Raw genomic sequence first — 27,268 nt, forward strand, 5'->3', positions numbered from 1 at the left:
CAAAGGCTACTACCACCATGTTTACAGAATCTATAGAACTACAGAATCTATCATCTCAGTTCCTGCCCTGGTTAGCTGCTCTGTACAGCCAGACCAGCGCTGACCAGACAGATACTTTCTGTAAATCCATCTGAACCCCAACCTATATGGGTCCTGCTGGATTCAAGTTCAACCCCAGCAAACCTAAAGAGCTCCACAAAGATCTGCTCTGTTCCAGGAAAAGTTACTAGGTCATATCAGTACTGATGCAGGAAAGATCCTATCACGGAAATATATAATTCCCTAAATTTTTTGTAATCTTCCCAGGCCACCCTCAGCCCCCTCTTCTATATCATCTTTTCCTAACTAGTAAAGGGAGTGTGAGGGGTAGTTTGGAGAAGGGAGCTAAGATTACCTCATCTACTTCTTCACTGCCCCTTCATTTACAGGTGTAGCGATCCTTCCAATCGCATGTAAAATCAGTGCTTTCCCACTGTTCACAAATGTTCCCCTCCGTTCAGCATTGGGAACAACATCTGGAGCCAAAAAAAAGGAGAAAAATGTGCAGCTGACAACTCCATTTGCAGCAACAGCTGCAGGATTTCCCTGGAGCAGGGTGGAACTAAAGCAATAGGGAGACCCTTTTGGCTGGCTTTGCTAAGCTAGAACATCAGGAGTGCAGCCAAAGGTTTTACTCACAGACCCTCTCCCCAGAACAAAATTGGGAGAATAAAGAAGATTGAGGAACACGTCTGAAGATCTTGTCAGGACAAGTTAAACTTCCCTTTAGAAGAAATACTAAAAACTCTTTTGTTTTGGTTTGTGTTTTTCTGTTGTGTTTTGTTGGTGGTGGTTGTGTGTTTTTCCTCTGGAAAAAGCAATACAGTACTTGATCAAAAAGACTGAAGAGTTGAGGAGAAGATTCAGGGTGACAGAAACGATGAACTGGTGACCACCTTTGTAAAGGCGCTTTTTTTTTTCATACATGAAGACAACAGCTCTGATGCTGAATCCTGAAGACACAAAAGAAAAATGGATACTTTACATACCCACATAAGACCACCTCTAGAGACAGATTTCATAAAATTCTGAATATTTTAAAGGCCACCGTACCTGAGAAGCCTCAGCCCCATCACAAGAGCTTTTTCCTTACCCTTAGATCCCTTTGGATCAAAAAAATCCAATTGTGAACTACCTTCCAAATCCTGGTAACAGTGAGTTTAACTGAAGTCACAAGTTAACCAAGAATCAGGTGTTCCCTAGAAAAGGCACACTTTAAAATTGTAAGGGTTTCTCAATTTCAACTACAGCAGAACTGACACTTTGATGAGCGAAAACTAGTTTTTCAACTTAGCTGAAAGCGCTTCCTAAACATCTGAACTGAAACTGAAAACATTTTATACGAGTTTAAATGCCCATATAGGACTTATACCACACCTTTTACTTCTAAAAATTTTGTTCATAGGCAAGGTCTTTACAGCTTTCTTCATTCACATATCCTAGGAAATTTACTCAATATTAAATGCTAGGAGTAACTGCTTATATCCACACTATCCAGAAAAAAAAATAGCGATGTTAGTAAAAAATGAAATCAGAGTACCTGCAAGCAGTTACACATGCCATTGGACAGCCAAAGAAACAGGTGAAGAAGTCAAGTGAAAATCTGTTTAACCAAATGCTATTCAGAAACCTGTGGGCAGGTAATGAACTTTGTATGTAAGAACTATGTATCAATTATAAACGTCTTCACATGCTGAAGCCATGTTTTACCTATTGGTTTTTGCAAAAGCTAAGTCAATATAGAAATTGACAAAATACTGACCTTACAAGAATTCTGACAAATCCTAAGCCTGGATGGAAAGTACAGCCCCACTGTACCTTGACTATTGCAATAGAAGACAGAAGGTATGTAGTAACTTTCTGGCTACGTCTTCTTAACCTTTTCCAGCAAAAAAGGTATGAAAGTAAAAGAGCAAGGCACTTATTAACCAAGGGGGTAGGGTGTCACTTCTGTCATTTGAGAATACATTAGGCAATAGTCCTTGGTCTTCATAGTCATAAATTTATCCTGTAACAGTTTTCTAGTCGTTTCTCTGAAAACATGCCTTTGCTTCTCATACAAACTGAAGAGGAAAATTAAACTCTTATAATAATGCAAAGGTCTTCTATGATCAAGCTCCAAAAATTACTCCAAACCTTGTTTAGCTGTTGTTATTTCAGAAAATGATATCAGTAAGAATGAGGCTTAAACACTAGTAACAGTACTGTGACTGAAACACCAAAGCTTGCTGTGCACTTCTGACAAGGGAGGCATTACTTTTACCAATAGACATCTCCCAAGAAACATTGTAACTCACTCTGAATACAGCAGAAGTTACTAACCTGACACTCTAAAATACAGCTCAGTTTACAGCTAAGCTGAAGTGAAGACTCTCTCTTACCATGCTTTGGATGCCCCACCTAGGTATCCTCTTACATGCTAATCTCACATATGCAAAGAAAAAGAAGGGTTTCTTGGGGTTCTTTTGGTGGGCATATTAGCTGATTAGTACACCATCTTAAGAGATCAGTCTAAGTTTTTAAACAACTAGGGATGATAATTCTGGCTATGCATTAATATATTCTGTATGCACATTTTCACATTAAAAAAAAAATACTCACTCCTGGAAAAAAGATAATTAGTAAGAGGGTTTTTTTTTTAATTAACTCCTACATTTGGCATAAAATACCTACTTATAACAACCACCACATCTCTGAAGTCACCATTCCTTAGACGTCACATTTAATATGACTACAGGTTTCTGGAAAATGATCTTTGGAAACATCATATTAGGGTTAATACTGCTCAATTACCTTGAATTGTCATGACATCTGTATAAGAGATTATAAAAAGGCCAGTGTATCAGACAGAGGGCTAAGTAGGTAAGTGGCTGTTGACATAAAACACAGGTCTTTTTTTTCCCGAATATTTCTTTATCCTGAAGCATTTTATCTCAAGCATCGTGTTTGAATTGAAATGATTAACTTGATCACTTGGGTCCTAAAGCCTAACCCCCATTTTTGAAGTCAACAAAGTTTCATACTTTTTAGTAAATGATCAAACTCTTAACCTAGGAAATCTTCAAGACAAGGTAGTTTTTTTTTGTCCCACAACTTCTCACAGACAGCTGCTCCAGAATCTCAGTAGTACATTGGTCTAAAACCTTCTAATTTTCAGCCTCAAATTACTTAGGACTAGTCTGCATACATTTGCTCATCTGCTTTTACCTTCAAGGGCCGCCTCCTCTTGGGCGTTCAAGCACAAAAACGTATTTGCAAAGCCCTTGCACAATCTTTCTCAGTTTGCGTTTTCCTAGATCAAGTTCCTTCAAACTCCCCTCTTAAGCAAGTCTCTCCTTCCCAGTCATTACAGCCGTCTAGAGAGTACTGATTAAAATGTTGTACTCTGCAACTATGTGTATTAATTCTACTCTGTGTTCAGCTACAGTTGAACCTCTTAAATAGACAGAACCTCTTAAGTATTACACTATCACTATTACAGTTAAAATCTCTAGCAGAGTAACTTAGCTAAAGAGATATTCCAGCAACTATACAATTCAAATAATCTACTGTTATTTTCCTGAAGCAATGTACATTATGACCTCATGCTTAAATCAAGTATGTGTTATAATCTGTTCATCTTAAACACTGTAACACAGAAAACAGCTGAGAATGAAATATTAGTGTGCTAATAAAACAAACAGTACTAAGAAACTCAAAAGCTAAAACTAGATAAGCCACTTTACATATCCCAGAGAAGTTCCCTTTCCTCGCCTCCCTTTCCAAACAGCGAGTACATAACACAGTTGTTTCACATTTTCATTTGGTTTGTCAAAATTATACCCATCAGTTATTTGCATCAGTTTTACAGGAGATGCAAAATTTCAACAGTGTATTAGATAACAAGTGCATTTGAAAGTCAACAGTATTCTCACTCCTGTGCAGAGAAAATGGAAGCAAAAATGAAAACCAGTATCACTGAAACCATCACAATACTTCTAGATAATTTTGTTATCACAAATACTTAAAATCATTAAAGTATTTCTCAGAGAAGGAATCCATGAGCTCTCTCTCCTGTCTTTCCTAAACAGTCACAGACTGGGGCACAAATCTAAAACACGACCATCTCAAGGTGTTCCCTGGAAAAGGCACACTTTAAAATGTCATAACTGCAACCACCGTCCTCTTGTCTGACTTCAGTGGGATACAAGCCTTCATACTTTAATGCAAAAAAACTCCTGTCCCGCTTCCCACCCAAGACCTTGCATCCTCCCCTCTCGCCTCCTGCAGTGTTCCAGCAGTGCCGGTAGGCTGCATAAGAGAGGAATGCCGGCAGGCTCTAGGCACTTTAACTCCTCTTTCCTAGACGGAAGAGCCCAAGCAGAGAGAATCATCCCATCACAGGGGAAGGAGGGATGAAAACAAACTAAAATCCTGAAGTGTGCCGTGCAGAAAAGGACTAGACTGAACCCAGTCAATATTGCAGAGAACATCCTGAATGCTACAACAGTATTAGCACCAAAACTTTGGTACTAAAAATGCCAATGACTACACTACTACTATGCACGATGATTGTATATACTTATTGTCCGCAAATGGAAGAAAAAATTACAAAAAATTACAGTTTAAGTGACTATTCATATGAAGACTAATGATTTCAGTTGTGACCAATGCCCTTTTTAACACAAATAAACTTTCATTATCACATAATATTTACAGCTTAAAAATTCGGAGAAATTTTCAAGCAACCTGCAATCCTACTGTTAGAAAGGTCAGACAATCTTTATGGTACTCCTCTAACGCTAACATAAACTGACACGAAACTTAAGCGGTATAGAAACTCGAAACCAGATAACGTAAAATAAAGTCCTTGCAGAACAAGGACTCCATCTATCATAAAAGCCATGCTTTGGTCTTCTAGGTTCAATACCAACTAAAGACAGGCATCCTCTCTTTGGCATAAAGAAAATTACTGCTATTGTGTACGTGGAGCTCCTATGATAAACTCAGAACAGTTTTCACCTCAGGTGAATACCCAAGGTGTTTCAACTCTACACCTACTACATTTTATAACCTACTTAATGCATTCTGAATGAAAATTTTAATAACAAATAAAGAAGTACATTTAGCGCTATTATCTGTGAACTGTCAATCAATTGTATGGTCTGAGCAACATAACAAAAGGCTTAAATATTTTAGATTGCATACTTCTCAAGCAATATACAGGGAAAATCTCTTCAAAGCTACCTAGAAGCAAGTTGGAAAAAAAATTGCACACCAGTGTTTTTCATCACTACCAGGTATCCTGAGACACGTTAACACATTTTTGAAGGCTAATATAGAAATCCACAATCTACTTCTTGCTTGAAATGTGTTTGTGTCAGGCAAATCTGAAGACAAGACAGTAACCTAGAACGTAACACATCTGGTAAAGTAAAACTACACGACTAATGTTGGTGTCATAAATGCCACTTTTTAAAGTTCAACAAGAAATTCCGATTATTATTCCAATTTTTATCTCCATATAGCTTTCAGTGATGGAAAGGTATACGGAAAATATATGCAAACAAAGATTTCCCTTAATTTTTTTTCTAAAGGAAACATGAACTAGAATTTCTCCCTATCCTTCCTGGCCTTCCTTTTCTCCCACACCCATTCAAAATGAAAAATGCCTGCTTTCAGAACTTAAACACATTAAATGTCACATAATAAACAGTTTATCACTGTCATTCCAATCAATTCATTCACATACTGTTGCACTGTAATCATTCCACAATCCAGGACAGCAAAAGCTATTATCACTGCATTTACATGAAGTAAGTCTTATCAGTTTATTGTATTCAAAAGTGTTTAAAAGTTTTCAACAAATTGGACCCCATACTGTCAGCAAAGAAACTATCTCTTTATTTCTCTAGTAAATTCTATGGGAATTTTGACTAAATATTCAGACATATTACAGTCAAAGATCTCTTTCCCACACTCTTTGTGAAAATACCTTTTACTACCTTAAATGACAGTGGTAACTACCTATTTAGGAAAGATAAATTACACGTTTTAATATTTCATGTGTCTGAAATGCAAATCGGGGCCAGATGTGCTATTTGCAAGAACTAAATTACTGTATCAATCAATAATAAATCACAGGAACGTGCAGACATTTAGTGGATGTTTCCCTGATAGATGTTTAGTACGATGCATATGTAACAATTCAAAGCAGATCTACGGCAGCTTTCCTCAAGTTGGTTAAAGATGGGCAAGGTGGTACCCAAAATCTGTAGGCTAAACAAAGATGCTGCATCCCTGGTTCCCTGGAAGTCACCTGGGTAGTGTTGCAAAGAAACAGCAATACTACTTAGTGTATATGAAAATGTGTATTTATTTTAAATGTTATTTTAGAGGACTGACAGGACATCTGTGTGGAAGAGCGTGAGCAATCACAACGAGCTATCAACCCTTCACACCATCACTGCTGCTATTTTCAGTGATCCACCCTGTTTTTGCTACAGAGCTCTTGGCATCACTATGCTACTGTGATTCAATATTTAGCTCTTAGATCTAGTTACATCACAACACTGTCTATACTACCTAAATCTCACATGGAACTTCTGTAGCTAATACCTAATCCACAGTTTTTGAGCCCTCTCTTCAAAATTCTCCGACCACAAATCAGAGTCATTTGAGATGTGCAGACATCTGGACCTCTGTGAATCATCCATTTCTCTAAAAGGGTGTGTGGTCACGCATAATCATTGCACCTTCTTTCTAACGGTAATCAGGTATGAATAAAACAGTGTGTGAAATGCGGTGGTTAGCATAAAACCACTTGTGAAAGGACGGTGCCAAAAATTGTCTTCAAAACATGTTTAATAACAGAGTTTTGTTCTTCAGCTACAGAAGCTCCTCGCCAACAACTAGCATTAAGCGAAAGCAATTGCCTACTGTTTATGACAGCAAACAAGGCCTTTTAAGCTTAATATTCTTAAAAGTTGTCTGTGTTAAGAGAAAGGTCGCAATGCCTTGTGAAATGACAGAAATGAGTGCTGAAACTTCTGCTGACAACAAAGTCACCTGCTAAGTCCAAGACTAGCATTTTAGTATAATCCTCAGGAAAGATTCATTCTAGAATATTTTTAGCCCTAGCTTTGAAACTAGACAGCACTTGATATAAACTGAAAAGCATGCTGGTGGAGAGCGGGCAAGACAATACACGCAGAAAAAAAATCATTTATCATCAAAACACACCGAACAATTATTCTTATAAAATTCATTGCCAGGAAGAAAAAACTGCAAACACACTGAACAGTGTCACTACTGAGGTTTCCGCAGCAATCTCAACTTCAGAATCAGAAACATACAAAAAATTAGGAAGTCACAATATTGCTACATCTTTCATGTCCGTTTTGCAACACAGACACAACTAAAGAAAAATACGTGAAAGACGACGAATGAATAAAAAGCGGATTTCGAAACCGGGCAGCCACCAAAATATGGGGGAGGGGAGGAAAGGGAGTTCAGCTTTAATTCCTTATCACCATCCGATTTGGGGGATTGTATGCATTATCTCGGTGCGTTTACACAGCCTGAGGCTTGAACTGTCATTTTCATCCACCCTACAACAGCGGCTACCCGAAGCAGGCAGCTGGGGAACGCCGGCAAGCACCACAACTCCTAGGTTCGACACAAGCCTCGAACATCGGCTTAACAGCAGTTGCATAATAAGACTCAGCAGGCCAAGCACTCCTACCGCCTCGTACATCCCCCTTTCCACACGAATGGGAGCGGAGGGAAAGATCTGGAGGAAATCCGAGCGCTACCCGAGCGTCGCTCGCACTGCCACGAACAAGCTGGTTGTAATGCAGCAAAGAAGAGGAAAAACCAACACCTGGCGCACAAACATGCAGCAGCGAATAGGTGGATCTGCGGAGAGATATCTTCCCTTTCCCTTCCCCAATAGGCAACCCTCGATGGGTGTGCCAGGAATGGGATATCGGGGGGAGGAGAAGAAAAGGGGTGGGAAGCGGCTGCCGCTCGCCGCAGCCAGCCTGAGGTGATGGTTCGGCGGTTAATCATGGTGGCCAAGGAAGCATCGGGTCACTTCTCCCCGTGTCGCCGCGGGGAAGGTGGGCAGCGCAGCGCCCTGCCGCCGCCACCAGCAGCGGGGGGGGGACCCGCATCCCGCACCGCTCGCACGGACCCGCCGCCGGCGACTCAGGTGGGTGCCGAGCTGAGCATCCCTCTCCCCCCCCGCGGCCAGCGGGAGGGGCCGGGCCCGGGGCACCGCCGGGCCCGGGGCACCGCCGGGCCCGGGGCGCCGCCGCCCCCTCCCTCCCTCCCTCCCTCCCTCCCCCGCCCCGCCCGGCCCTGCCCGCCCCCCGCTCCCCGCGGGACTCACTTGCCGATCACCTCGCAGAGCTCGTACACGTCCTCGAACAGCACGTCGTCGTCGGCCATGGTCCGGGCGCGGGGGATCAGCCCGAGAGGCGGCGGCCCCGGGGAGGGGGGGAGGAAGGGGGGGCCGCGGGCACGGTCCCCGCCGCGCGGCGCGCTCCCCTGCCGGTCAGCGCCAACCGCCACCACCACGGTAAATCCCAACCGCTACGGCGGCTCCCGCCGCCGCCACCGTCCTGGGGCGCCGCCGCCGCCCGCCCGGGGGCTCCCGCGGCCGCGCCGGGACTCCCCGCGCCTCCTCCCGCGGGCCGCCGCCGCCGCTCCCCGCGCGTGTCACACAGCCCGCGACCCCTCCTTCCTCGGCCCCCCGCCCCCCTCCCCCTCCCAGCCGGCTGCTCCCCGGCGGCGCCGCGCGGCTCCGGCTACCGGGGCGGCGCGAGGTCCATGGAGGGGCTCGGCGCGGCGGGGAGAGGCGCCGGCGGCAGGCGGCAGCGCCGTCTCGCTCCCTCGCCGAGCGGGCGGGCGGCCGCGCGCTCCCGGCCGGGCGGAGGGGGGGGGGAGGAGTGGGCGCGCGCCGGGAGGGAGGATAATAGTGGGAGGGGGAGGGGCGGGGAGTCGCAGGCGCGGCCGTTGGTTACGCTCCCAGGCGCGAGGAGGAGAAGCAGCAGCAGCGACGGCGGCGGCCGCGATAGGCGCTCGCTGTACTGGAGGGCGGGCGCGCGCGCGCGCCCCGCCGCCGTCACGCACAGCCGTCACACGGGGCGGACGCGCGCGCGGAGGCGGGCGCCGGGTCGCGCGCGCGCCGGCAGGCCGAGCAGGCGCGGCACGCACACAAGCACGCACGCGGGGGGCTGAGTTCGCTTCCGCTCCCTTTCCCCCCCGCCCCGCCCCGCCAGAACCGCGCGCGGGGCCACGCCCACCACTCAGTTTGGGGAGGGTCGGTCGGGCCGGCGTGCGCAGGCGCGGGCTGGGATGACGTCATGACGCGGGGAGGGGGCTCGGCGGGGCGTGGGGGCGCGGCCGGGCCTCAGGTAGCGAGCTCCAGTCGCTCCCCGCCGCCGGCCAGCTGGGCCCCAGCGGCTCGCCAGGGTCTGGGGGCTCTGCCGCGCCGAGGCCGCGGAGGAGTGCGGCCCGGGAGCTGGGGCCGTGTGGTGCGTGGGCAGGTGCGGGCAGCGGGGGGCGGAGGCGGCTCGCGGCGCTCCCGGCGGGTCCTGCCCTTCGGCGGCGGGCACGGCGCTCTGGCTGCGCGCACCCGCCCGGTCCGTGGCGGCAGCGCCCGGCGTCCCCGCTCCTTTTCGCCAGCGAAGCGGGGCTTGCGGAGCCTTGTCCGGGGGCGGTTGAAGCGCTTGGGGATTTTGTGTTTGGGTGTTTTTTTTCAGGAGGCTGTACTTTATGGAGCGCAATTTGAAATTTCCTCTTTGTTACGAGGAAAACGGTCATCTTTCTTCTGAAAGGAGGGAATTGTGTGAGCCTTTTGGGAGTGCTCTCGGGTACGCTCTTCCAGTTGGGCGAGTGACTGGCGGCTGTTGTTTCTTTTCGTAGCTACTTAAAAACCGGTGTCTGAGGCATCTGGTGAATTTTCAAACACGAAGCGTTTACCTGATGCGTTGTGTTCCGTCGTTTTTAACGTCACACAGCAAACTACGTAAAAGACAGGTGTAAGTCACACACGTGTGCTTTTCCGAGTTTTGAATTGTGTGGTTTCCAGAAGAAAGCAAAGCTCTTTTGAAGGAGTTAGTCAGAAACTGTTGCACTTCACAAAATATTTTTGCCGAAGTACTTGTAACACACGTGCAACTTCTTAAAACCCATTAATAAAGGTAAATTATACAGTTGTTCCCCACACAGAGAAAAAGCAGAATTATCTGATGAAATGCTTTGAAGGTTAGCTTTAAAATGCAGAGCTGATGACACTTCACAAAGAGCACCTCGTTCCTGTCTCCAGACAAATTCAAAAGAAAAACAAAATCAGGTGGTGAAAATGACGTCTATCTATCTCATGCACAATGGGAGCATATAAGGCAGGAGATGTTCCCGTGAATCTGTGCTCTATGCCAAGCAAACCTTCAAAAAATACTTAAACGCCATCTGCTATTTGGAATGCAAACAAAAAGCCCGTATATTTAGATTGTTCCCCATATTTCACAGTTAAACATGTGGGCAACCGTTTTTTCCTTTTGCGAGGCTGTCAGCCCGAGTACCACATAGGCCTGACAACAGTAAGTTTTAGAATATGGGTGAGCTTTTACTTGCATTTTGAGCAGAAATTGTCATCTGGCTATATGCAGAGCCATAATTAGAAGTTAACAAAAACCGATGCAAAAATGCACAAGGAAGAAAAATACTCGTGACAGCAGCAAATGCTTTTGCCCCCCAGGCAGAGTCACTTCATGGAGGTCTCGCCTTCCTCTGGACTCCAGGTGCTCAGAGTCACACCAGGCCACATCGCCCAAGTGTGACAGATTAAACTAAAAACAAGGAATACCAAGCATAACTCATGGCAGGCTTTTGGCCAAAATCTTGTAAGAGCTTTGGAGGGCAGTTGGCTCTGTTTTTGGATGACACAGCACATAAACATGGTTTTCTGCTAATGGACAGGCTCTCAGCGCAAAGGTTGGAGAGTTAGAGTTGCTGTGGGGAGGCAGTTTCCAGGAAGACACTGAACAAAGTGGGCTTTCCTTAAGAAAGGCAGTTCATTGCCTGGCTTCTGGCCTGGTCGAAGGGTCCTGCTACCTTCCAGCACTGAGGGTAGCGGCTGCTTTTTTTGTCTGATGGGCTGGCCTTCCTACTTCTTTTTTTTTTCCCCCATTCTGGAGCAAAGAAGACGTGCTTGTTGGAGCAGCTGTAGCATTTGTTGCTTAGGCTGGCAAAAAGCAAGGCAAATCTATCAAAGCCTACAAACGTGTCAGTTGTCCACATTCAGTGCAGGGGGAGAGCGAAAACAGGCGCTACCTGCCATTTCAGTTGCATGAGGAGAATCTGTCTGAACTAGGATTTGTGTGCAGATCTGTATCATAAAAAGTTGCGTACTGAACCAGCAAAAGCAGGAAGGATAATGCTACATCAGCAATTACTAGAACAAATGAGAACTGCACTGTAACTAATCGTAGTTTCAGACTGAATAGGCTCAAGAAAATAGGAGCATTAGTTTGCCCCATTTGCCAGCAGCCAACACCCAATAGTATGACCATCGAAGCAGTGCATACACAGATATGTTTGTGATCATGAATTTCATCCGCAAGTTTGAAAGCAGTCAGTCCCTTTCACTGGCAGGCAGTACTGATTTTCACCCACATATCCAATATGTCTCCTTATAGATTCTGGGTTTAATTTAAAAGTTTAAGGTTAAATTATGAAATACACACATCTAACATTAAAAAGTGTGTAACAATAATGTTTGAAATGCAAGCAGAAGAAACTTTATACTGGAGACCGGGAATGATTTGCTTGCAAGGATAGTGGCTGGTCTGAGAACAGGTTGAGGGCATCGGTCATTTCAGGCCTGGGAGGGGAAATTCTTCACAGGGAAACAGGAAGAAAAGGGCACTGACTACTCACAGGAACGAAATGCTTTACAGTCCCTAGCAGCTCTCCCCAAACCACTGCATGTGTTGGAGCTGTCTGTCAGATTCTGAACTACAAGCTTAAGGTGGTGTATTTTCAGGCAAACCAATATAGTTGTTTAATTAAAGTCCTAAGAAATAGTTGAGTGAGGGCTTGGGCTCTAGAAAACCCATTTCCTAAAATTTGATGAGGTTTTCAAGTCTTCACTGGCTGTGGTCTTCGCAGTCTGCATGCTGTTGGTGCAGGTGAGCTGTTCAAAGGTTGTTTATGGAACGATAGTTATCAGTTACATCCAAACAGCCTTTATAGCGTTTCATTTAGAAGTGTGAAAGGTACGTGATGATGAGCAAGAAATTTTAAGGATTTGACAGTGTTCTGTAATCTGAAAGATGTAGGAAGCACCAAATTCTGTGCCTCAGATTCCAAGCAGAACAGGGCCCCAGGTTCTTTAGTCTGTAACCAAACTATTCTTTCGCTCCCTTTTACAAAGTTTGTAGATGAGACTGACACTGAAGATGAGTATGAACTGTTAGTACTTCAGAAGAGAGAATATTGGAGGCCTACCAGATTGCTGACAAACTGTGCCGTGTTGTTTAGGAGTGCAAATTGTAAGAGCTGAAAACAGTCCATATTCTGGGCAATAGAAATATATTTTAGTTGCAGTGTAAAGAGACAATGTTTTGATAGACATTTTCAATCCTTGTAAAAAATGTTGGTCCAAAGAAGCAGCCTAAAAAGCCATCAGCCAACCCTGAATCAGTCCGGCTAACTTCTTACAAAAGTACGCAATAGAACCAGCTTGGAAACGCCCTGCGTGGCAGGGCAGTCTGCAGCTGCAGAGCTCAGGTGTAGCACACTGCACAGGCCGTGCCACACCGTAATTAGGAGGCCGGGTTTCCCACGAATGCATGTCTTAACAGGTGAATGATATTTGCCTAGAAAGATAAATCTCCAACTGCATTTTGCTGCTCAGTGGAGTTTTTTTTTTAAGTTCCTCCAGGGTGTCATTCGTCCATTGTTCAATGAGAAGTGGACTTTCATTGCCAGCCTTCCTCACCGTAGACAATACCAGGCCTCTTTTCTGCAGCCCCCTATCTTCAAAGGACAGTTGGAACTTATCTCTGGGATTCGTACCTTGCCCCCATCTCATTCTGTTTAAATTGACCCCCAGGTTCAAAAGTTCCTGGGAAAGACACAGGCTTGTATGTATATGTGGGCATGGCAAAGCAGCAATGTCATTTCCTCAGGCAGCTGGCTGAGTGCTGCTTCTTTTGAATGAGGAGTTCTTTTTCACTGCCCTTCAGACATGGTGACCACATCACCTTCGCCAGACACTCGGCTCATGCTGACCCAGCCGCCCAGCTGGAAGAGAGTGCCAGATCGAGTGATGAGCCAGGTCTTGGTCAAGGAACGGTAAGGGAAAACGTGTTGTTCCTCATCTGTAACTAGACCATAGTCATAATTAAACATAAATTGCAGTAACGCTACTGAGGATAGGATAGGCTTTCCTGGGGAGGAACAACCCCATGCATCAGTACAGGCTTGGGGTGGACCTGCTGGAGAGCAACTCTGCGGAGAGGGACCTGGGTGTCCTGGTGGACGACAGGTTGACCATGAGCCAGCAGTGTGCCCTGGCTGCCAAGAAGGCCAATGGCATCCTGGGGTGCATTAGGAGGAGTGTGGCCAGCAGGTCGAGGGGGGTTCTCCTTCCCCTCTACACTGCCCTAGTGAGGCCTCATCTGGAGTACTGTGTCCAGTTCTGGGCTCCACAGTTCAAGAAAGATGAAGAACTACTGGAGAGAGTCCAGTGGAGGGCTACGAGGATGGTGAGGGGACTGGAGCATCTCTCCTACGAGGGGAGGCTGAGGGAGCTGGGCTTGTTCAGCCTGAAGAAGAGAAGGCTGAGAGGGGACCTAATATATACTTACAAATATCTGAAGGGTGGGTGTCAGGAGGATGGGGCCAAGCTCTTTTCAGTGGTGCCCAGCAACAGGACAAGGGGCAACGGGCACAAACTGAAGCACCGGAAGTTCCGTCTGAATATGAGGAAGAATTTCTTCCCTCTGAGGGTGATGGAGCACTGGAACAGGCTGCCCAGGGAGGTTGTGGAGTCTCCTTCTCTGGAGATATTCAAGACCCTCCTGGACAAGGTCCTCTACAGCCTACTGTAGGTGACCCTGCTTCAGCAGGGGGGTTGGACTAGATGACCCACCGAGGTCCCTTCCAACCCCTACCATTCTGTGATTCTGTGATTCTGTGATAAGTAGTAAACAAAACCAAAGATGAGCATGTCTGATACTGCCAGTGAAGCTCAGAGTCACTCTTCAAAATCAGTTTCCAAACATGAAACAGTCCCATGAGGAACAGGTGGCAACATCAAAAGAGAGGGGGAAATTTAAAAATTGCACACCTCCCCAATTAGTTGAGTTTATTTTTTAGCTATTCCTTGCCATTCTGGTTACTTTTCCCTTCCTTGTGTACTGTGTACCTGTGAACAATCTTGACTGGATTACTGGAGACGCTTATTTCTTTTTTCCCCAGTTGCAGCTTTTATTCACTGACAGGTATGGATTAATTACTATGAAATGTGGAGGAAATCTCCCCATGATCCTTTTATTGAAGCTTTTTAAAATTAAAAAGATCTTACAAGATGTACAGGGGATAAAACCAGGCACTAAAGACAACTCAAAATTCCGGTTATCTTTTCATTATCCTCAACAGAAATTTGCAACTGTATGCTGCAGTCATGCACTTATATACAGAAAAATAATAAAAAAAAACACATCATAAGGACAATATCAAAATGCCATGTACTAGCATTGAAATAATAAAACCCAAACAGTTATATTTTCCTTTCATATCTGTCTTTCTTTTCTTCTTTCTTACATTTCTCACCCTCCTACTATCTTTTGTAGAAGCATATTAAGCTCTTTGGAGTAGAAGGGTGCCACCCTAATAGCCAGGAACTCCAGAAGAGCCCCACAAAGCAGAGTAAGTGCTCAGAGGAGCTTTGGTGTAGAAAAATGTCAAGGAATATTACATCTAGAGGAAATCCTCATCTACTCCATCCCTGTGTGATGCTGAACTTGGAACTGGCAGCTGTGGCTCTGGAAAGAGGCCTCAGAGTCACCCTGGCAGTTCTCTGAAACCAGTGCTGCAGAGTCAGTCAGTGGCGGTCAAAAAAAGCCAGTAAAATATCGGGCATATCAGGACAGGTGTGAAAACAGCAAATGCAGAAGGTGTCATTTTGCCTCCATGTAAAGCTCTGGTGCACCCACAGCTGGAGGCCTGGGGCAGTTCAGGCCTCCCTGTCTCCAGAAGGACACGAAGGAGTTTGCAAAGGAACAGAGAGAGAGAAGGGCAAGGACAAGGAACCAGGGATGAAGCATCTGCCTTGCCAGGAGAGGGCAAAACGCTGGGACTTGTCAATTTGCAGAGGAGACACCTGAGGTAGGATATGGTCGAGGTTTACAGAATCATGAAGGTGGTAGATAAGGTGAAGGCAGGACTGTTGTTCACCGAATCCTGCAATACTAAACCCAAGGGGTGCTCACTAAAACAAGTAGAAAGGTAGTTTAAGAAAGATACATGAAAGTACTTTTTTAAAAAATGTGTATACACACTGGATAGTGAACTTTGAGGACTTACTGCCACAGAAGGCTGTGGACACTGATAGTATCAGCAGGTTCAAAAAGGAATTAGAACATTTTAGGGATGACACATCATTATAAACAAATACTGAAAGGAATAGGCAGGGGTGTGCTCTGGAGCATCCCTAGTACAACAAGAGGAAATGCTGGGGAATTGGAAGGGGTGTTCTGCAGATAGTGGCTAGCCTTTCGTGCGCTTTCTAAACTATCTCCTACTGCCACTGCTCCGTTTTCATTTTTAAAGGTGTAAATACAGTCTTTCACTGCAAATTATGCAGTCAGCTTCTCCACTTTCAGGGAAATCACGAGAGTCAGCATACCTGGAATGCAAAGAATAGCCTTACCCAGGAAGGCCATGTTACTGATCTCGGTCTACCCCTTGTCGGGTACGTAGGGATAGGTGGAACCATTAGGGCATTTCTTATAATCTCAGCCTCTTAGTTTCATCCGATGTTTAATATTTCATTCCCGACCTTGTCCTTTATTTTGTCTTCATTCTGCCACAAATTTGTGTTCCAAACCCTGTTTATGAAGTTTGAGATAACCTGTTTTTTCTTACTGCATCTCCTGGATCACTATTTCTGTTAATGTGCAGTAATACAAGCCAAAAGCTGACAGGACTTACAGTTGAAGACTGCTAAGACACAGCTATGGCTTTACCACCTATCCTGTAGCCTCAGGGTAAGCCAGGCTTACCACATTTTATAACTTTAGAAGAGAATGCTAATTCTGTAAATCGTTATTTGCCAAGGGTTCAATCTTCCTTCTTGTCATCCAGCTTTTTTCCCTTTCCTCCTGGTTTTCTCAGACTACTTTTTTTTTTCAGATGGGGTATAGCTTCACAGAAGAGAGTAAACACTGCTCTGCCTGGCTGCTTAGTGACTTCCCACTTCCTTCTCCCTTTTCCTTATGCTTTCCCTTTCTGAAGTGTGACACTGACACCGCGTGATTATTCACACCCAAACTTCGAGGCTCTTTTATCCTTCAAGAACAAAACCAACTGGAAGGGAAGGAGTTAGTATCGACTTTCTGATTTAGACTGGCCAAGTTACCGTTGAGAAAGCTTCTTGTAAATCTTTTGCCTGCAGAAATCCAATTCATGGATTGTTTGCAACAGATCTTTGAAGTTTAGCAGGGAAAAAGTCCTAGAGGACAAAGATGTATGCTTTTCTGTGTCCCATGAAATTCTGTTCAGGTCTGACAGAAGGAGAAAGTGGGAGAAAATTATCCTATGGCTTCTGTTGGCAGCAGCACTCTGGCAGCCACTCAAGGGGACCAGCTATGGGCATTCTCATCCCAGGCAGCATCCACTGCTCACAGCATTGTGCTGGGAGCCTGACACTCTGGCAGTAGCTAAAAAGCTGTTGTGAAAGTGAAGTTTGGAGACAACAGAGAGAGAAAAAACAGAACTACGCTCTGTAATAGCTTTTTCTAAACCCAGCACATAGTATGTCTTAGATCTCCTCCTTTATGGGCTTGAGAGCACGCTTATTTTGAAGAAATTCAAGACATACTCCCCTGATGATCACCTGTGTGCTGCACATGGTCCAATTCTCAGCAGAGATTTTTATGAGTAGCTTGAGGCCTTTTCATTTACAAGGAAAAAAATACTTCCACAAAAAAAAGCAAAATATTTTTCTCTTTGGGGAAAGGCATTTGTGTGCTGTGTGTGAGACTGTTTTCAGAACTGCTGCCCTCTTTGCTCTCACTATTGGAATGTCAATGGAGAATGTAACAGGAGATGGGAAGCAGTGGGAGGAGGATCCTCATGTTAGGACAGGAAATTGACACACAGGTGAACAAATTGTTATTTACCTTGCAGTAAAGTGTGGTCGTTGGTGATGGTTTGCTGACTGTTTATACATGAGGCCAGTATGCTCAGCTTCAGCTTTTTAGCCATCAGTGCTCATCTGGAGACAAGACTTTGCCCTCAGTTGTCTCACAGCTCCAGGAGATGTACAGCAACATCAAACACATCTCTCTACTCTTTCACCAATGCAAAATCTGTATGTTATCACAGAAGCAGAGGAAAACCAAGGATCATGGAAATGTATAAACATTTTTTAAAGAACTGCGAATGCCTATCCTAACTTAATATGTATTTTACAGATGATAACTCCTGAACAGAAAATCTGTCTAGTGATGTCCTTAGCACAGGTAACACAAAAACATCTAGCAGAACTAAATTCTGAAGATTGTATTTTTACTGTAAATTAAGGAGGACAAACCTTTAGGAGTAATTGTGTTTTCTGTGAGGAAAAGAGCCAGAAGTAACACTTTTTGGTGAATTCTAAATAACTTCTGCTTTAGTTGCTGTGCAGCTGGATGGATGTATTGGCTTCTTTAGAAGGAACTTTAGAAAATTAGGGCTCTGATGATGAAGAAAGGGGGATCTACTTTAACATCTCTTGTCTTCCCCAGGCTATGGAACAGATAGCTGTGTTGTCTGTCCCTCAGAGTCTGAACTACTCACAGTTCAGTGTTTTTGATTAAAACCATCCCGGTTGCTGACAGTCCACCCAAAACTCTGTGCTGCGACACGCACAGGAGCAGAGAACCATCTCTGAGGCCAGCCCAGAGCAGGAATACACACTGATGTCCTCACCATGCTGTCACTGTGTGTCATTCAAATCCCTCAGACTCCTTTGCTGTTTTGGGTTCTCTCTGAAGAGATTCACAGATTCCTGGTGTCCATTTTGTGCTCCACACCCACAGGCTTTGGGTGTGCCTGTGCTCAGTCATTACAATTTTGGATAAAGGACAGCTCTTAGACAGGAGTTCAGTCATGATTCTTTCAAATAAGAACAAAACATGATCAAGTGTTTTCTTGTTTCAGAAAAAAGAAGATGCTATCTAAAAAAAGTCTAACTTAGCATTGATATCTAATAATCATTTGCTAAGTACTTATTTACAGTAATTGTCAGAACAATGGGTAAATCATACCATGAATGGAAAAACTGTGACTCATAGTACTAGGCCTGATGGTGGCTGTGTTGTCCCTCCTTTGGTGCCTTTGGTTGGAAGTATGAAGATAATCACAGAGCAGATGTGGCCCACAGTAGTTGTACCTGTCCAGAAGCATGTCAGCTCAAGAATGTGAAGGGCATGCACACCAGGAATGGAATATATATAGGGAAACAAACCGTTATTGCTTCTGCTGTTATTGGGGAGATACAGCCAGTGCCCAGCTGGTCAGCTAAACCAAGATTTTGGCAAGTGATCATTATTTCTGTTTTCTTATCTTGTGAGTTTCTCATACAAATCATCTCATGTAACTTTAGACACCAATGGTATGGAGGTCTACATCTGAGCTTGTTATATTGAGCTTCCTTTACAGCTGGTCAGCAGATATAGGCATTTCTAGGGCATAATCACTCTGAGTATGCTGGGGAGTCAGCAAGTAGCTCCAGCAAAGTTCCTAGGTTTCCTATATGAAGAACAGGCATATTTTGCCTTTGATCTTTCAGAGGGGATGTGTTAAACTATTCCATTAATACAGTAATGGGTGCCCTAAAAGAAAAGGAGAAAATTACTAGCTTTTTAAAAAATAATGGGACGTATTATTTTTTCATGATCTGGCTTTAGCCTTCCACAGAAGTAAAAAAGATGTCTCCTCCATATGTCTGGGTTGTCCCACGACCAGCAGGCACCATGGGGTTTGACAGGGATCTCCTTGACTCGGAGTGTGAACTCATAACAAGAGCATTGCACTTTGTAACTTGTATTCAACAAGTGGTTCAAGCCAGAGCCTCTTAAAGACATGGTTCTCGGTGAATTCCCTCTGCATCCTGAGATTAAACATTAACATAATAAGGAAGTTCAGATACCAACTGAATCTAACTTAATGAACGAGCACATGTTCAATTAGTCTCAGAGGTACTCTGCACTGATTCATGGAATTGGAAATCTCTCCCGGAGTATCAATACTCTTGCTGTCAGATGGCAGGAAGTCTGTTAGTTCCAGTTGTGCCGTGTCCTGAAAGCAATTCATCTCAACCTGCTGCAGCTGTTGGCTGTCAGAACTTCTCAGGTAAAATGGCTGTTTCAGTACTCGTCCTTTGGAGAAAGTGTCACTTATGCCTCTGCGTATGTCCACCTGGTGTGACAAGTTTGTCTTTGACCACAGGATATTTCTTGTGACATACTGCTGTTTGCAGTCATTGCCTTTCATTATAAATATTCTCACAGTTGTTTTTTACAAAATGGTGACAGCTCCCAGTCTCCCAGATTATGTTTTCCTTTTACCTTCCCCCCACCATGTCTTTTTTCCCACATATCTGCTGGTTGCTGTGACTTTGACATGAGTTCCCAATAGGCACTCAAGAGCAGGCACTCTTGTTTTCAGTTTTCCGTGGACTAAAATGTCAGCAAGTATCAAATCATGTTAGGTTGGTACCACTCTGTTATTTAACCGTACCAAATACAGATCAGAATTGGCATCCATTCCTGTATATTCTTTAACATATCTTCTGCTAGCCTTCAGAGGCTGGAGGTAATGCAGGTTATGGTTATATTACTAAACTTGTATTTCAGAGCAGGTCGGTTAAACACGAACGTGATAAATGTCAGACATTATTATATCCGGTATACCAGGCCTCGCATATCGAATAAAATTTGGGATGTTGTCTTTGTAAGCTGTTCTGTTTTCTAGCAACACTGTCTCAGGAACATGAGAATACTCCAAATACATATCTAGGAGTAAGGGACTGTTAACTGTATATTTTCCTTTTCCAGCCAGGACGTGCAAGTCTGTTTCTCCTTTGCGTTGGGAGTAAGTACGAGCTGTGCCATGTGACAAGTCCTACCACTTCCTTAATGGCATTGTTCATTTAAGATCAGGACAAATGTCTAGTCCTTCTTTTAGATTTTTTAATCTCTGTATGAGTTTACTCTGTCCATTTTATCATTTTTCAGTAACATCTTAAAAATGATGTCTCCAGTGTCCTTAAGCATCCATCTGGCACGAACAGCTTCCCGCAACTCTAGAGTGATAATCAGTAAAGACAATATAATGTGCTGAGTACAGTATGTAAATAGTTTCAATTACGTTTTGTAAGAAACTTGTTTGTAAGAGCAGTTTTGACAATCAAAGTCAGTATCCTGTTTTTACTGTTGCTTTTTATACGCCTGGTTCATGTAAAATCTGACTCTGAACTTCGAACCACGGCCCTATTGTTGAATAGCAGAGCGTGTCTCCAACCACCAAAACTTTTCCAGGTTTACATTTAACTTGCAAATCCCTTATCTGTAGCTGAATATCCCTTGTGACAGCACTATTTCCCAGGTCCCCGTGGCTGACAGTCACTTTCAGCTAAAACTGAACTCTGGGAGATGAGAGTGTGAAGCTTTCTGGGTGCGGGGCTGTTGACCATTGCCTCCCTCTCCTTTTGAGAGCGCTGGCGTTTTGCTGACGCTTGCGACGCGCGCCGCTGCCATGCAGCTCGAAGAGGACTCGTGCCACTGCCTTTCTCGGGGTGGGTGGCAGAAAACTTCGTGTTGTGATTACTTTTACAGGCCTCTCTAACTCCTGCAGTTTCTCGAAAGCTTTGTCACTGGCGGTGACGCTCGCTTCTCAAGCACTTTGCCATGTCCTCTGTTTTGTAGAGCAGCAGGCTTAGAAAGCTGGTTCTGGCAGCTCCGTCAGGCACAAATTTGCCTACGACATTCGTCTCTCCAAGGAATCTCTAAACCCTTTCTTGTCTGTCAGGCTAGGTATACTAATGATAACATCGACCTCCCCTCATGCGATCATTTCCTAAACCATCCTGGAAAATGAGCTGGATTAATGAAGACTTATTATTTAAATTTCTGAAGCTACCCAGCTGATTTTGACTGAACACATGAGCTTCTACCGTGACTGCTACAACCAGAATGGATGTCTATTGGTCCCTAAGCATCCAGCATTTCCCAGTTGCAAGATTATATACCTCAGTTTAAACCTCATAAACTAAGGCAGCTATGACTTCTGAGGGCATCCTCATATGCTAAGGTAGTTGTATATGACAGCAAAAAGCTCTGCATAGGTTAATTTGCTCTGCTGAAAGCTTGCTAATTTAAATTTGGCTCAGATATCAATGCTGTCCATTACAGTCTTCAGTGAAGTTATACCCTTAGTTCATTTTATTTTTGGTCCCAGGCTTTGTTCTGTAAGCATATAGAGCCAAGACATTTGAGTGAAATCTGATTTATTCCCTGTCTGATATCTCACTGACTGCCGTGGCTTAACCTGGCTCTCTGCACCAGCTCCTGGCTTTTTCCAGAGCTCTGGAAAGCTGCGGTTCCCCGCACTGGCCAGCCTTACAGCTGATACTGTCAGCGCAGAGCCACTGCGGTGCGTACAATGTTCTTGGGTCTTGTACTTTGTTGTCTATGGATGCCACTCGTAACTATCACCCATCTCTGAAATACGCTCCCCAATGCTGAAAATATTTGCAGAAATAATTTGCTGTGGATAGGCCAAAAATGCTGTCAATTTAATTGTGATTAATAAATTTTCATTTTAACACTCGAGGGATTCCATCTTCAATGCAAAAATGTCACAGGTCTCAGCAGTCCTATTACCCTCAGCAGACCTGTATGCTGTTACTCAGCATACCCTTGTTATACTAGAATTACATTTGAAGTAAAAAGTTAAGATTTTCAAAAGAACTTCTGCTTTTTGTTTTCTTTTAGGTTTAACCTCTCACTTCAAATAAGAAGAGGCTGGTAACATCATTTGCTCTGTTTCTTAGATACTATGTTATGCTTTTGCCTGGTTTTTCATTTTACCTTTTCCTCTTTATGCTTCGATTTTTCATGTCACGCAAATGACACAGTAGCCCTAAATATAGCAGAAGATTGCTCATGAGACTCTCTTAAATTAATCTTTTGAAAAGAATTGATTAAACTTAGTTCTTGACTAAAAATTAAATCTTTTTTTCTCTTTGTTTGACTCAAAGTCAATTTTAAGCACCTTTGTCATTCTTCAACAGATAGCAAAATGTTTTGGACAACATTTTGAGAAGGAGAAATAGCATAGAAAAAGCCTGGTTCCCACACAATCTTAAACCGCTGGGGTTCGATTCTGCCACACACTGGAAGATCACATCTATAATCTGTTCCTTAAACTTGGGATCTCTCGTATGTAAGATTAAGTGTGTATCTGAAAACATTGTTTTGTCTGTTTAACTGAATCAGCCTTCTGTATGGTGATATCAAACTCAAGTACACTCTTAGAGGATGTCTGGCTCATTTTCAGCCACTGCAGTAAAAAGATCTCGCTCCAAGGGGGAGATAAGGCAGGAGAGATACTAGCCAAGGAATCCCACACCAAATTCAGCATGGAGCCTGCCCCGGATAATTATTTCTTTGCTGCTGCTTCTTGCTGCAAAACACCAAGCCTTCAGAGTAGATCCTCAGGTCATATAGGCAGGACATACAACATGAAAAAAACATTACTCCCTAATCCAGTTCTGTGTATTTTTACCCCTGCCTTCTTAGTACACTTATGGGAGAGATGCTGAGCGAAAAGTGGCGGGTTGTTGCCAGGAATTCAGCAAGTCCTGCACCTGGGGAGGAATAACCCCATGCATCAGTACAGGCTTGGGGCGGACCTGCTGGAAAGCAGCTCTGTGGAGAGGGACCTGGGTGTCCTGGTGGACGACAGGTTGACCATGAGCCAGCAGTGTGCCCTGGCTGCCAAGAAGGCCAATGGCATCCTGGGGTGCATTAGGAAGAGTGTGGCCAGTAGGTCAAGGGAGGTTCTCCTTCCCCTCTACACTGCCCTAGTGAGGCCTCATCTGGAGTACTGTGTCCATTTCTGGGCTCCCCCGTTCAAGAAAGATGAGGAGCTACTGGAGAGAGTCCAGCGGAGGGCTACAAGGATGATGAAGGGACTGGAACATCTCTCCTAGGAGGAAAGGCTGAGGGAGCTGGGCTTGTTCAGCCTGAAGAAGAGAAGGCTGCGAGGGGACCTTATAAATGCTTATAAATATCTTAAAGGCGGGTGTCAGGAGCATGGGGCCAAACTCTTTTCAGTAGTGCCCAGTGACAGGACAAGGGGCAATGGGCACAAACTGAAGCACCAGAAGTTCCGTCTGGCCATGAGGAAGAATTTCTTCCCTCTGTGGGTGACGGAGCACTGGAACAGGCTGCCCAGGGAGGTTGTGGAGTCTCCTTCTCTGGAGATATTCAAGACCCGCCTGGACAAGGTCCTGTGCAGCCTGCTGTAGGTGACCCTGCTTCGGCGGGGGGGTTGGACTAGATGACCCACAGAGGTCCCTTCCAACCCCTACCATTCTGTGATTCTGTGATTCTGTGAAGAACAATTAAACAGTTTTACTCTTCTGTCTTCAACACAGCATACTGAGATAAAAAATAGTTTCCTACACAAATACAGTGCAAAAGCAGAATAATATTTTCTGATTCAAGTACCAGCATGTGGAAAAGAAGAGGAAAACTTTGCTCTGAAGTCAGACGCTTAGATGGTGCTTTGGCAGAGAGAAAGTCAAGAGTTCTGCTGAAATAAGGAAAGAAATACATGGAACATGGAGATCAAAGCCATCCTACACTGTAGGAGGACCAACTGGCATTGTCTGGTGTCTCTATGATGTATTTATTTAAATACAAATTTAAGCAGGTATGTATTCAAATAGTAATAGTTCTACCTTTCTACAGCTCTCTCTTTCCCTTCCATTTGCGCATTGGTCTTGCGTCAGTTTGAATGGGACCAAATTGCTTCACTAGTTTAATGTCAGTTACTAATGTTTTAAATGAAGCTGCCAAAAAGTTACAACCATAATTTATCCAGTAGAGTTACCGCTATGAACTTTGCTACAAGCTACTGAGTAAGTAAGTTCAAAATTCAAGTGGTGTAAAATATCTCAGACTTTCTGCAGTTAGGATCCTATGCAATGCTTCATGAAGTTAAATACAGTGTTAAAGTGACAACAATGGAACAAATTATTTCAGTTCTCTAATGACTTTACATATGTTAAGACCTTGAAATTAATATCTGCAGTGTACCAGTGCATTAATATTAAGACTATCGTTCTGACTTTGAGAAAGAAGATACACATTTGACAAAAAATGTTTATATCCATGATTACAATGACTGTTGCTAGGGCAAGAAACAATGGAGGCTACTGAGACAGAAACCAGAAGAATGGGCAGTATCAAACATTTATTCAGCAAGTAGATTTGGATTGTTGTGAAAATTCCCCCCGCACAGCGCTAGAACGGTTAAACTCAAGCCGAAATATTTGGCAAGTGTGCCCTGCTTGGAAATATTTATGAAAACCTAATATTTAGCAGGTGGTAAAATTTTCCTTCCAAGGATCTCCAAACATTTTACAAAACATTAGTAATCAAGCTTCATAAAAAATCCACGTGTAGTTTTCCAGATGTGTCTGCTCCTGCAGGCGGGCAGTTTGAAGCCCCGCTGTCTGGCCCCACAGAGCCAGCCTCCGCTTGGTGCCCCAGAAGTGTTCCCTGTCCCGTCCAGAAAGGAAATCCTTGGAAAGCTGGCAGGGTATTCAGGCATGTACAGAGGAACAGGGCACCCTGCTTGCTCTGTGCTCAGGTACACCGACTTCTAATGCTCTGATGAAGACATCTAACAAGCCCTCAGAAATCAACACTAAGACAAGCACAGAGACCTGTCAAATCTATTCCTGTGACATTGTTAAGCACCATCTGCATTGGAGAAGGGAGGGAGATGCAGAAAGGTTAGAAAACTTACTTAAGGTCACACTGCCACTAGCTGACAGAGCTGGAGCAAGAATCCAGTGTTGACTCCAAGTCTTCTGCCTGCATCACCAGGCTGGCTTTTATTCCAGGGAGATACAGCGCAAATGTGGAGTGAGACACTGCAAAGGTATTAGACAACTGAACAGATTGTAAGTGCTCTGGACAATCTTGTGATTACAGCCCTTGTGAGCTTTGCTTTGCTGCTGAGTAAATTGGATTAAACAATTATGAATAGGTACGAGACAGTTAAGTAGACGTAATGTGGTAGGAGCAAACATGTTTGCATCAAAGAAAATGCAAGATTTTCAACAGAAATGAAAAAAAAAAAATGCTGAGAAAGTTCTTTGTAGGAACCTGTGAAAAAAAGCTGATTGTTGTGGGGGAAGAGAAAATTGTTATAGAAACACGACGAGACAGATAAAGAAATGTCAGAAGTAGTAGTGGGACGGCCTGAGGCTGAGTACCAGTACTCAGTGATTAGTATAATTCACAGTCTGTAAAAGAATGATCAGTGAGGCGGCAACATTTGCAATATGACAAAATTGTTTGGGATAATTAAAATAAGAGAAGACCAAAGAGCGCTACTGAGATAGCTAAGCTAGGTCACCGAGCATCAGATGAAAATTAATGTGGGAAGAATTGCCTGAACTGCTTATACAGATGTCAGAGCTCAAAGTTAATGGCAACCAGTAAAAAAAAAAGTTTTGAGTGAAAACTTCAGTGCAAATCTAGGAGTGGCATTGAATAAGGTATGGATTTATATGGTAAAGAAATCTGTGGTATATTTATTTGGAACGTTTCAATTCTGGTTATCTTGTACAAAGTGTCGGCAGCAGGAAAGAAGAATTTAGAAGCAGCTGGGAAGAACAACATGGAAAAATTTCCATATAAGCTTGAAATTAGAATTATCTAGATAAGAAGTGAATGATTAACTGTAGAAGTGCACATTAAGAGTAGTTAAAGGAAGATACTTCGTATTCTTGTATTTTTAATTATAATGCAGGAGGAAGATGTTCAGTCAATCCAAATGTTAAACAAAAAAGATAAAATTTATCATATTTAAATAAAGACAGAATGGATAATGGGTAGCAATGGATGCAATAGTAGACTATAATGCTGAAGCCAGGAGTAGAACCAGATGGAGGAAGTTACAAGATATTTATGTCCTCAATTAGAACGTACTACAGTATGCATAGGAATGAAGAAGAAGGATAGTAAAAATGTTTATAATTCAGGGACTTAGAAACAAGCATTAAAATAGGGAAACAGACCGGCTATTTGGTCTTTGCATGAAGAAGAGGTTTTTATCTTCCACATCTGAAGCTTCTGGAACTGTCAACAGCTGCGGACATGATCCTAGATTAGATGGTGTCATCTAGTCTACCCATTTAGAAGTCAAAGGTGCTAATTAGAGGAATCAAAATCATGGACATATGAACAATAGAAAAAACCAGCAGATTGTGTCACTTTCATATTTTTGACAATCAGATGCCTCGTTTTGTTTTATCAGGAAATTTATTTTCACAGGGGGCATGTAAAATTGAACATAATAATTAGTTTAGGCAGTATGTTTATCCTTAGATTCAGATATTTCAGTTTATAATGAGTGCTTTTATTGTTAGTCTTAGTCAGTAGGAGACAGACAACATACACCATGGAGGGGTCCCTTTATTAATGTTGAATAGCACATGACCTCTATATCCCTGCCATCTGCCCATCTTTTACCTCAAGGTAAATCTGCCTTAGTGAAGTACTTCATAAAAGAAAGGAAAGCTATGGCCAAATTATTAATAACCAGAAATCCTCACCTGTCATGTAAACATCAGACCAGGGATCAGAACCAAGTGGTTCTGCTGTTGCACCACGACCATGGGTGTAGCTATCTGAACAAACCAGAGGCCAGAAATATTTCCATTTAAAAT

The 27,268-nt window shown here is 43.8% G+C and overlaps 1 protein-coding gene across 8 annotated transcripts in view; it reads right to left on the reverse strand.

Annotated features, from left to right (window-relative positions):
• Positions 1–8,687, reverse strand: part of CASK (calcium/calmodulin dependent serine protein kinase) — a 227,804-nt gene extending 219,117 nt beyond the window's left edge. For 6 of the 8 annotated variants that reach the window (XM_075430844.1, XM_075430829.1, XM_075430802.1 and 3 more), the window contains exon 1: positions 8,411–8,686. In XM_075430844.1, the coding sequence (XP_075286959.1) occupies positions 8,411–8,469 (59 nt within the window). In that variant the 5' untranslated portion in view covers positions 8,470–8,686. Of the gene's footprint in view, positions 1–8,410 lie in introns of all 8 variants that reach the window. The other 2 variants (XM_075430791.1, XM_075430782.1) reach the window with 1 other exon arrangement.
• Positions 8,688–27,268: the final 18,581 nt, after the last annotated feature.

Source organism: Opisthocomus hoazin, chromosome 1, assembly GCF_030867145.1.
Source record: "Opisthocomus hoazin isolate bOpiHoa1 chromosome 1, bOpiHoa1.hap1, whole genome shotgun sequence".
NCBI classification, from domain to species: Eukaryota; Metazoa; Chordata; class Aves; order Opisthocomiformes; family Opisthocomidae; genus Opisthocomus; species Opisthocomus hoazin.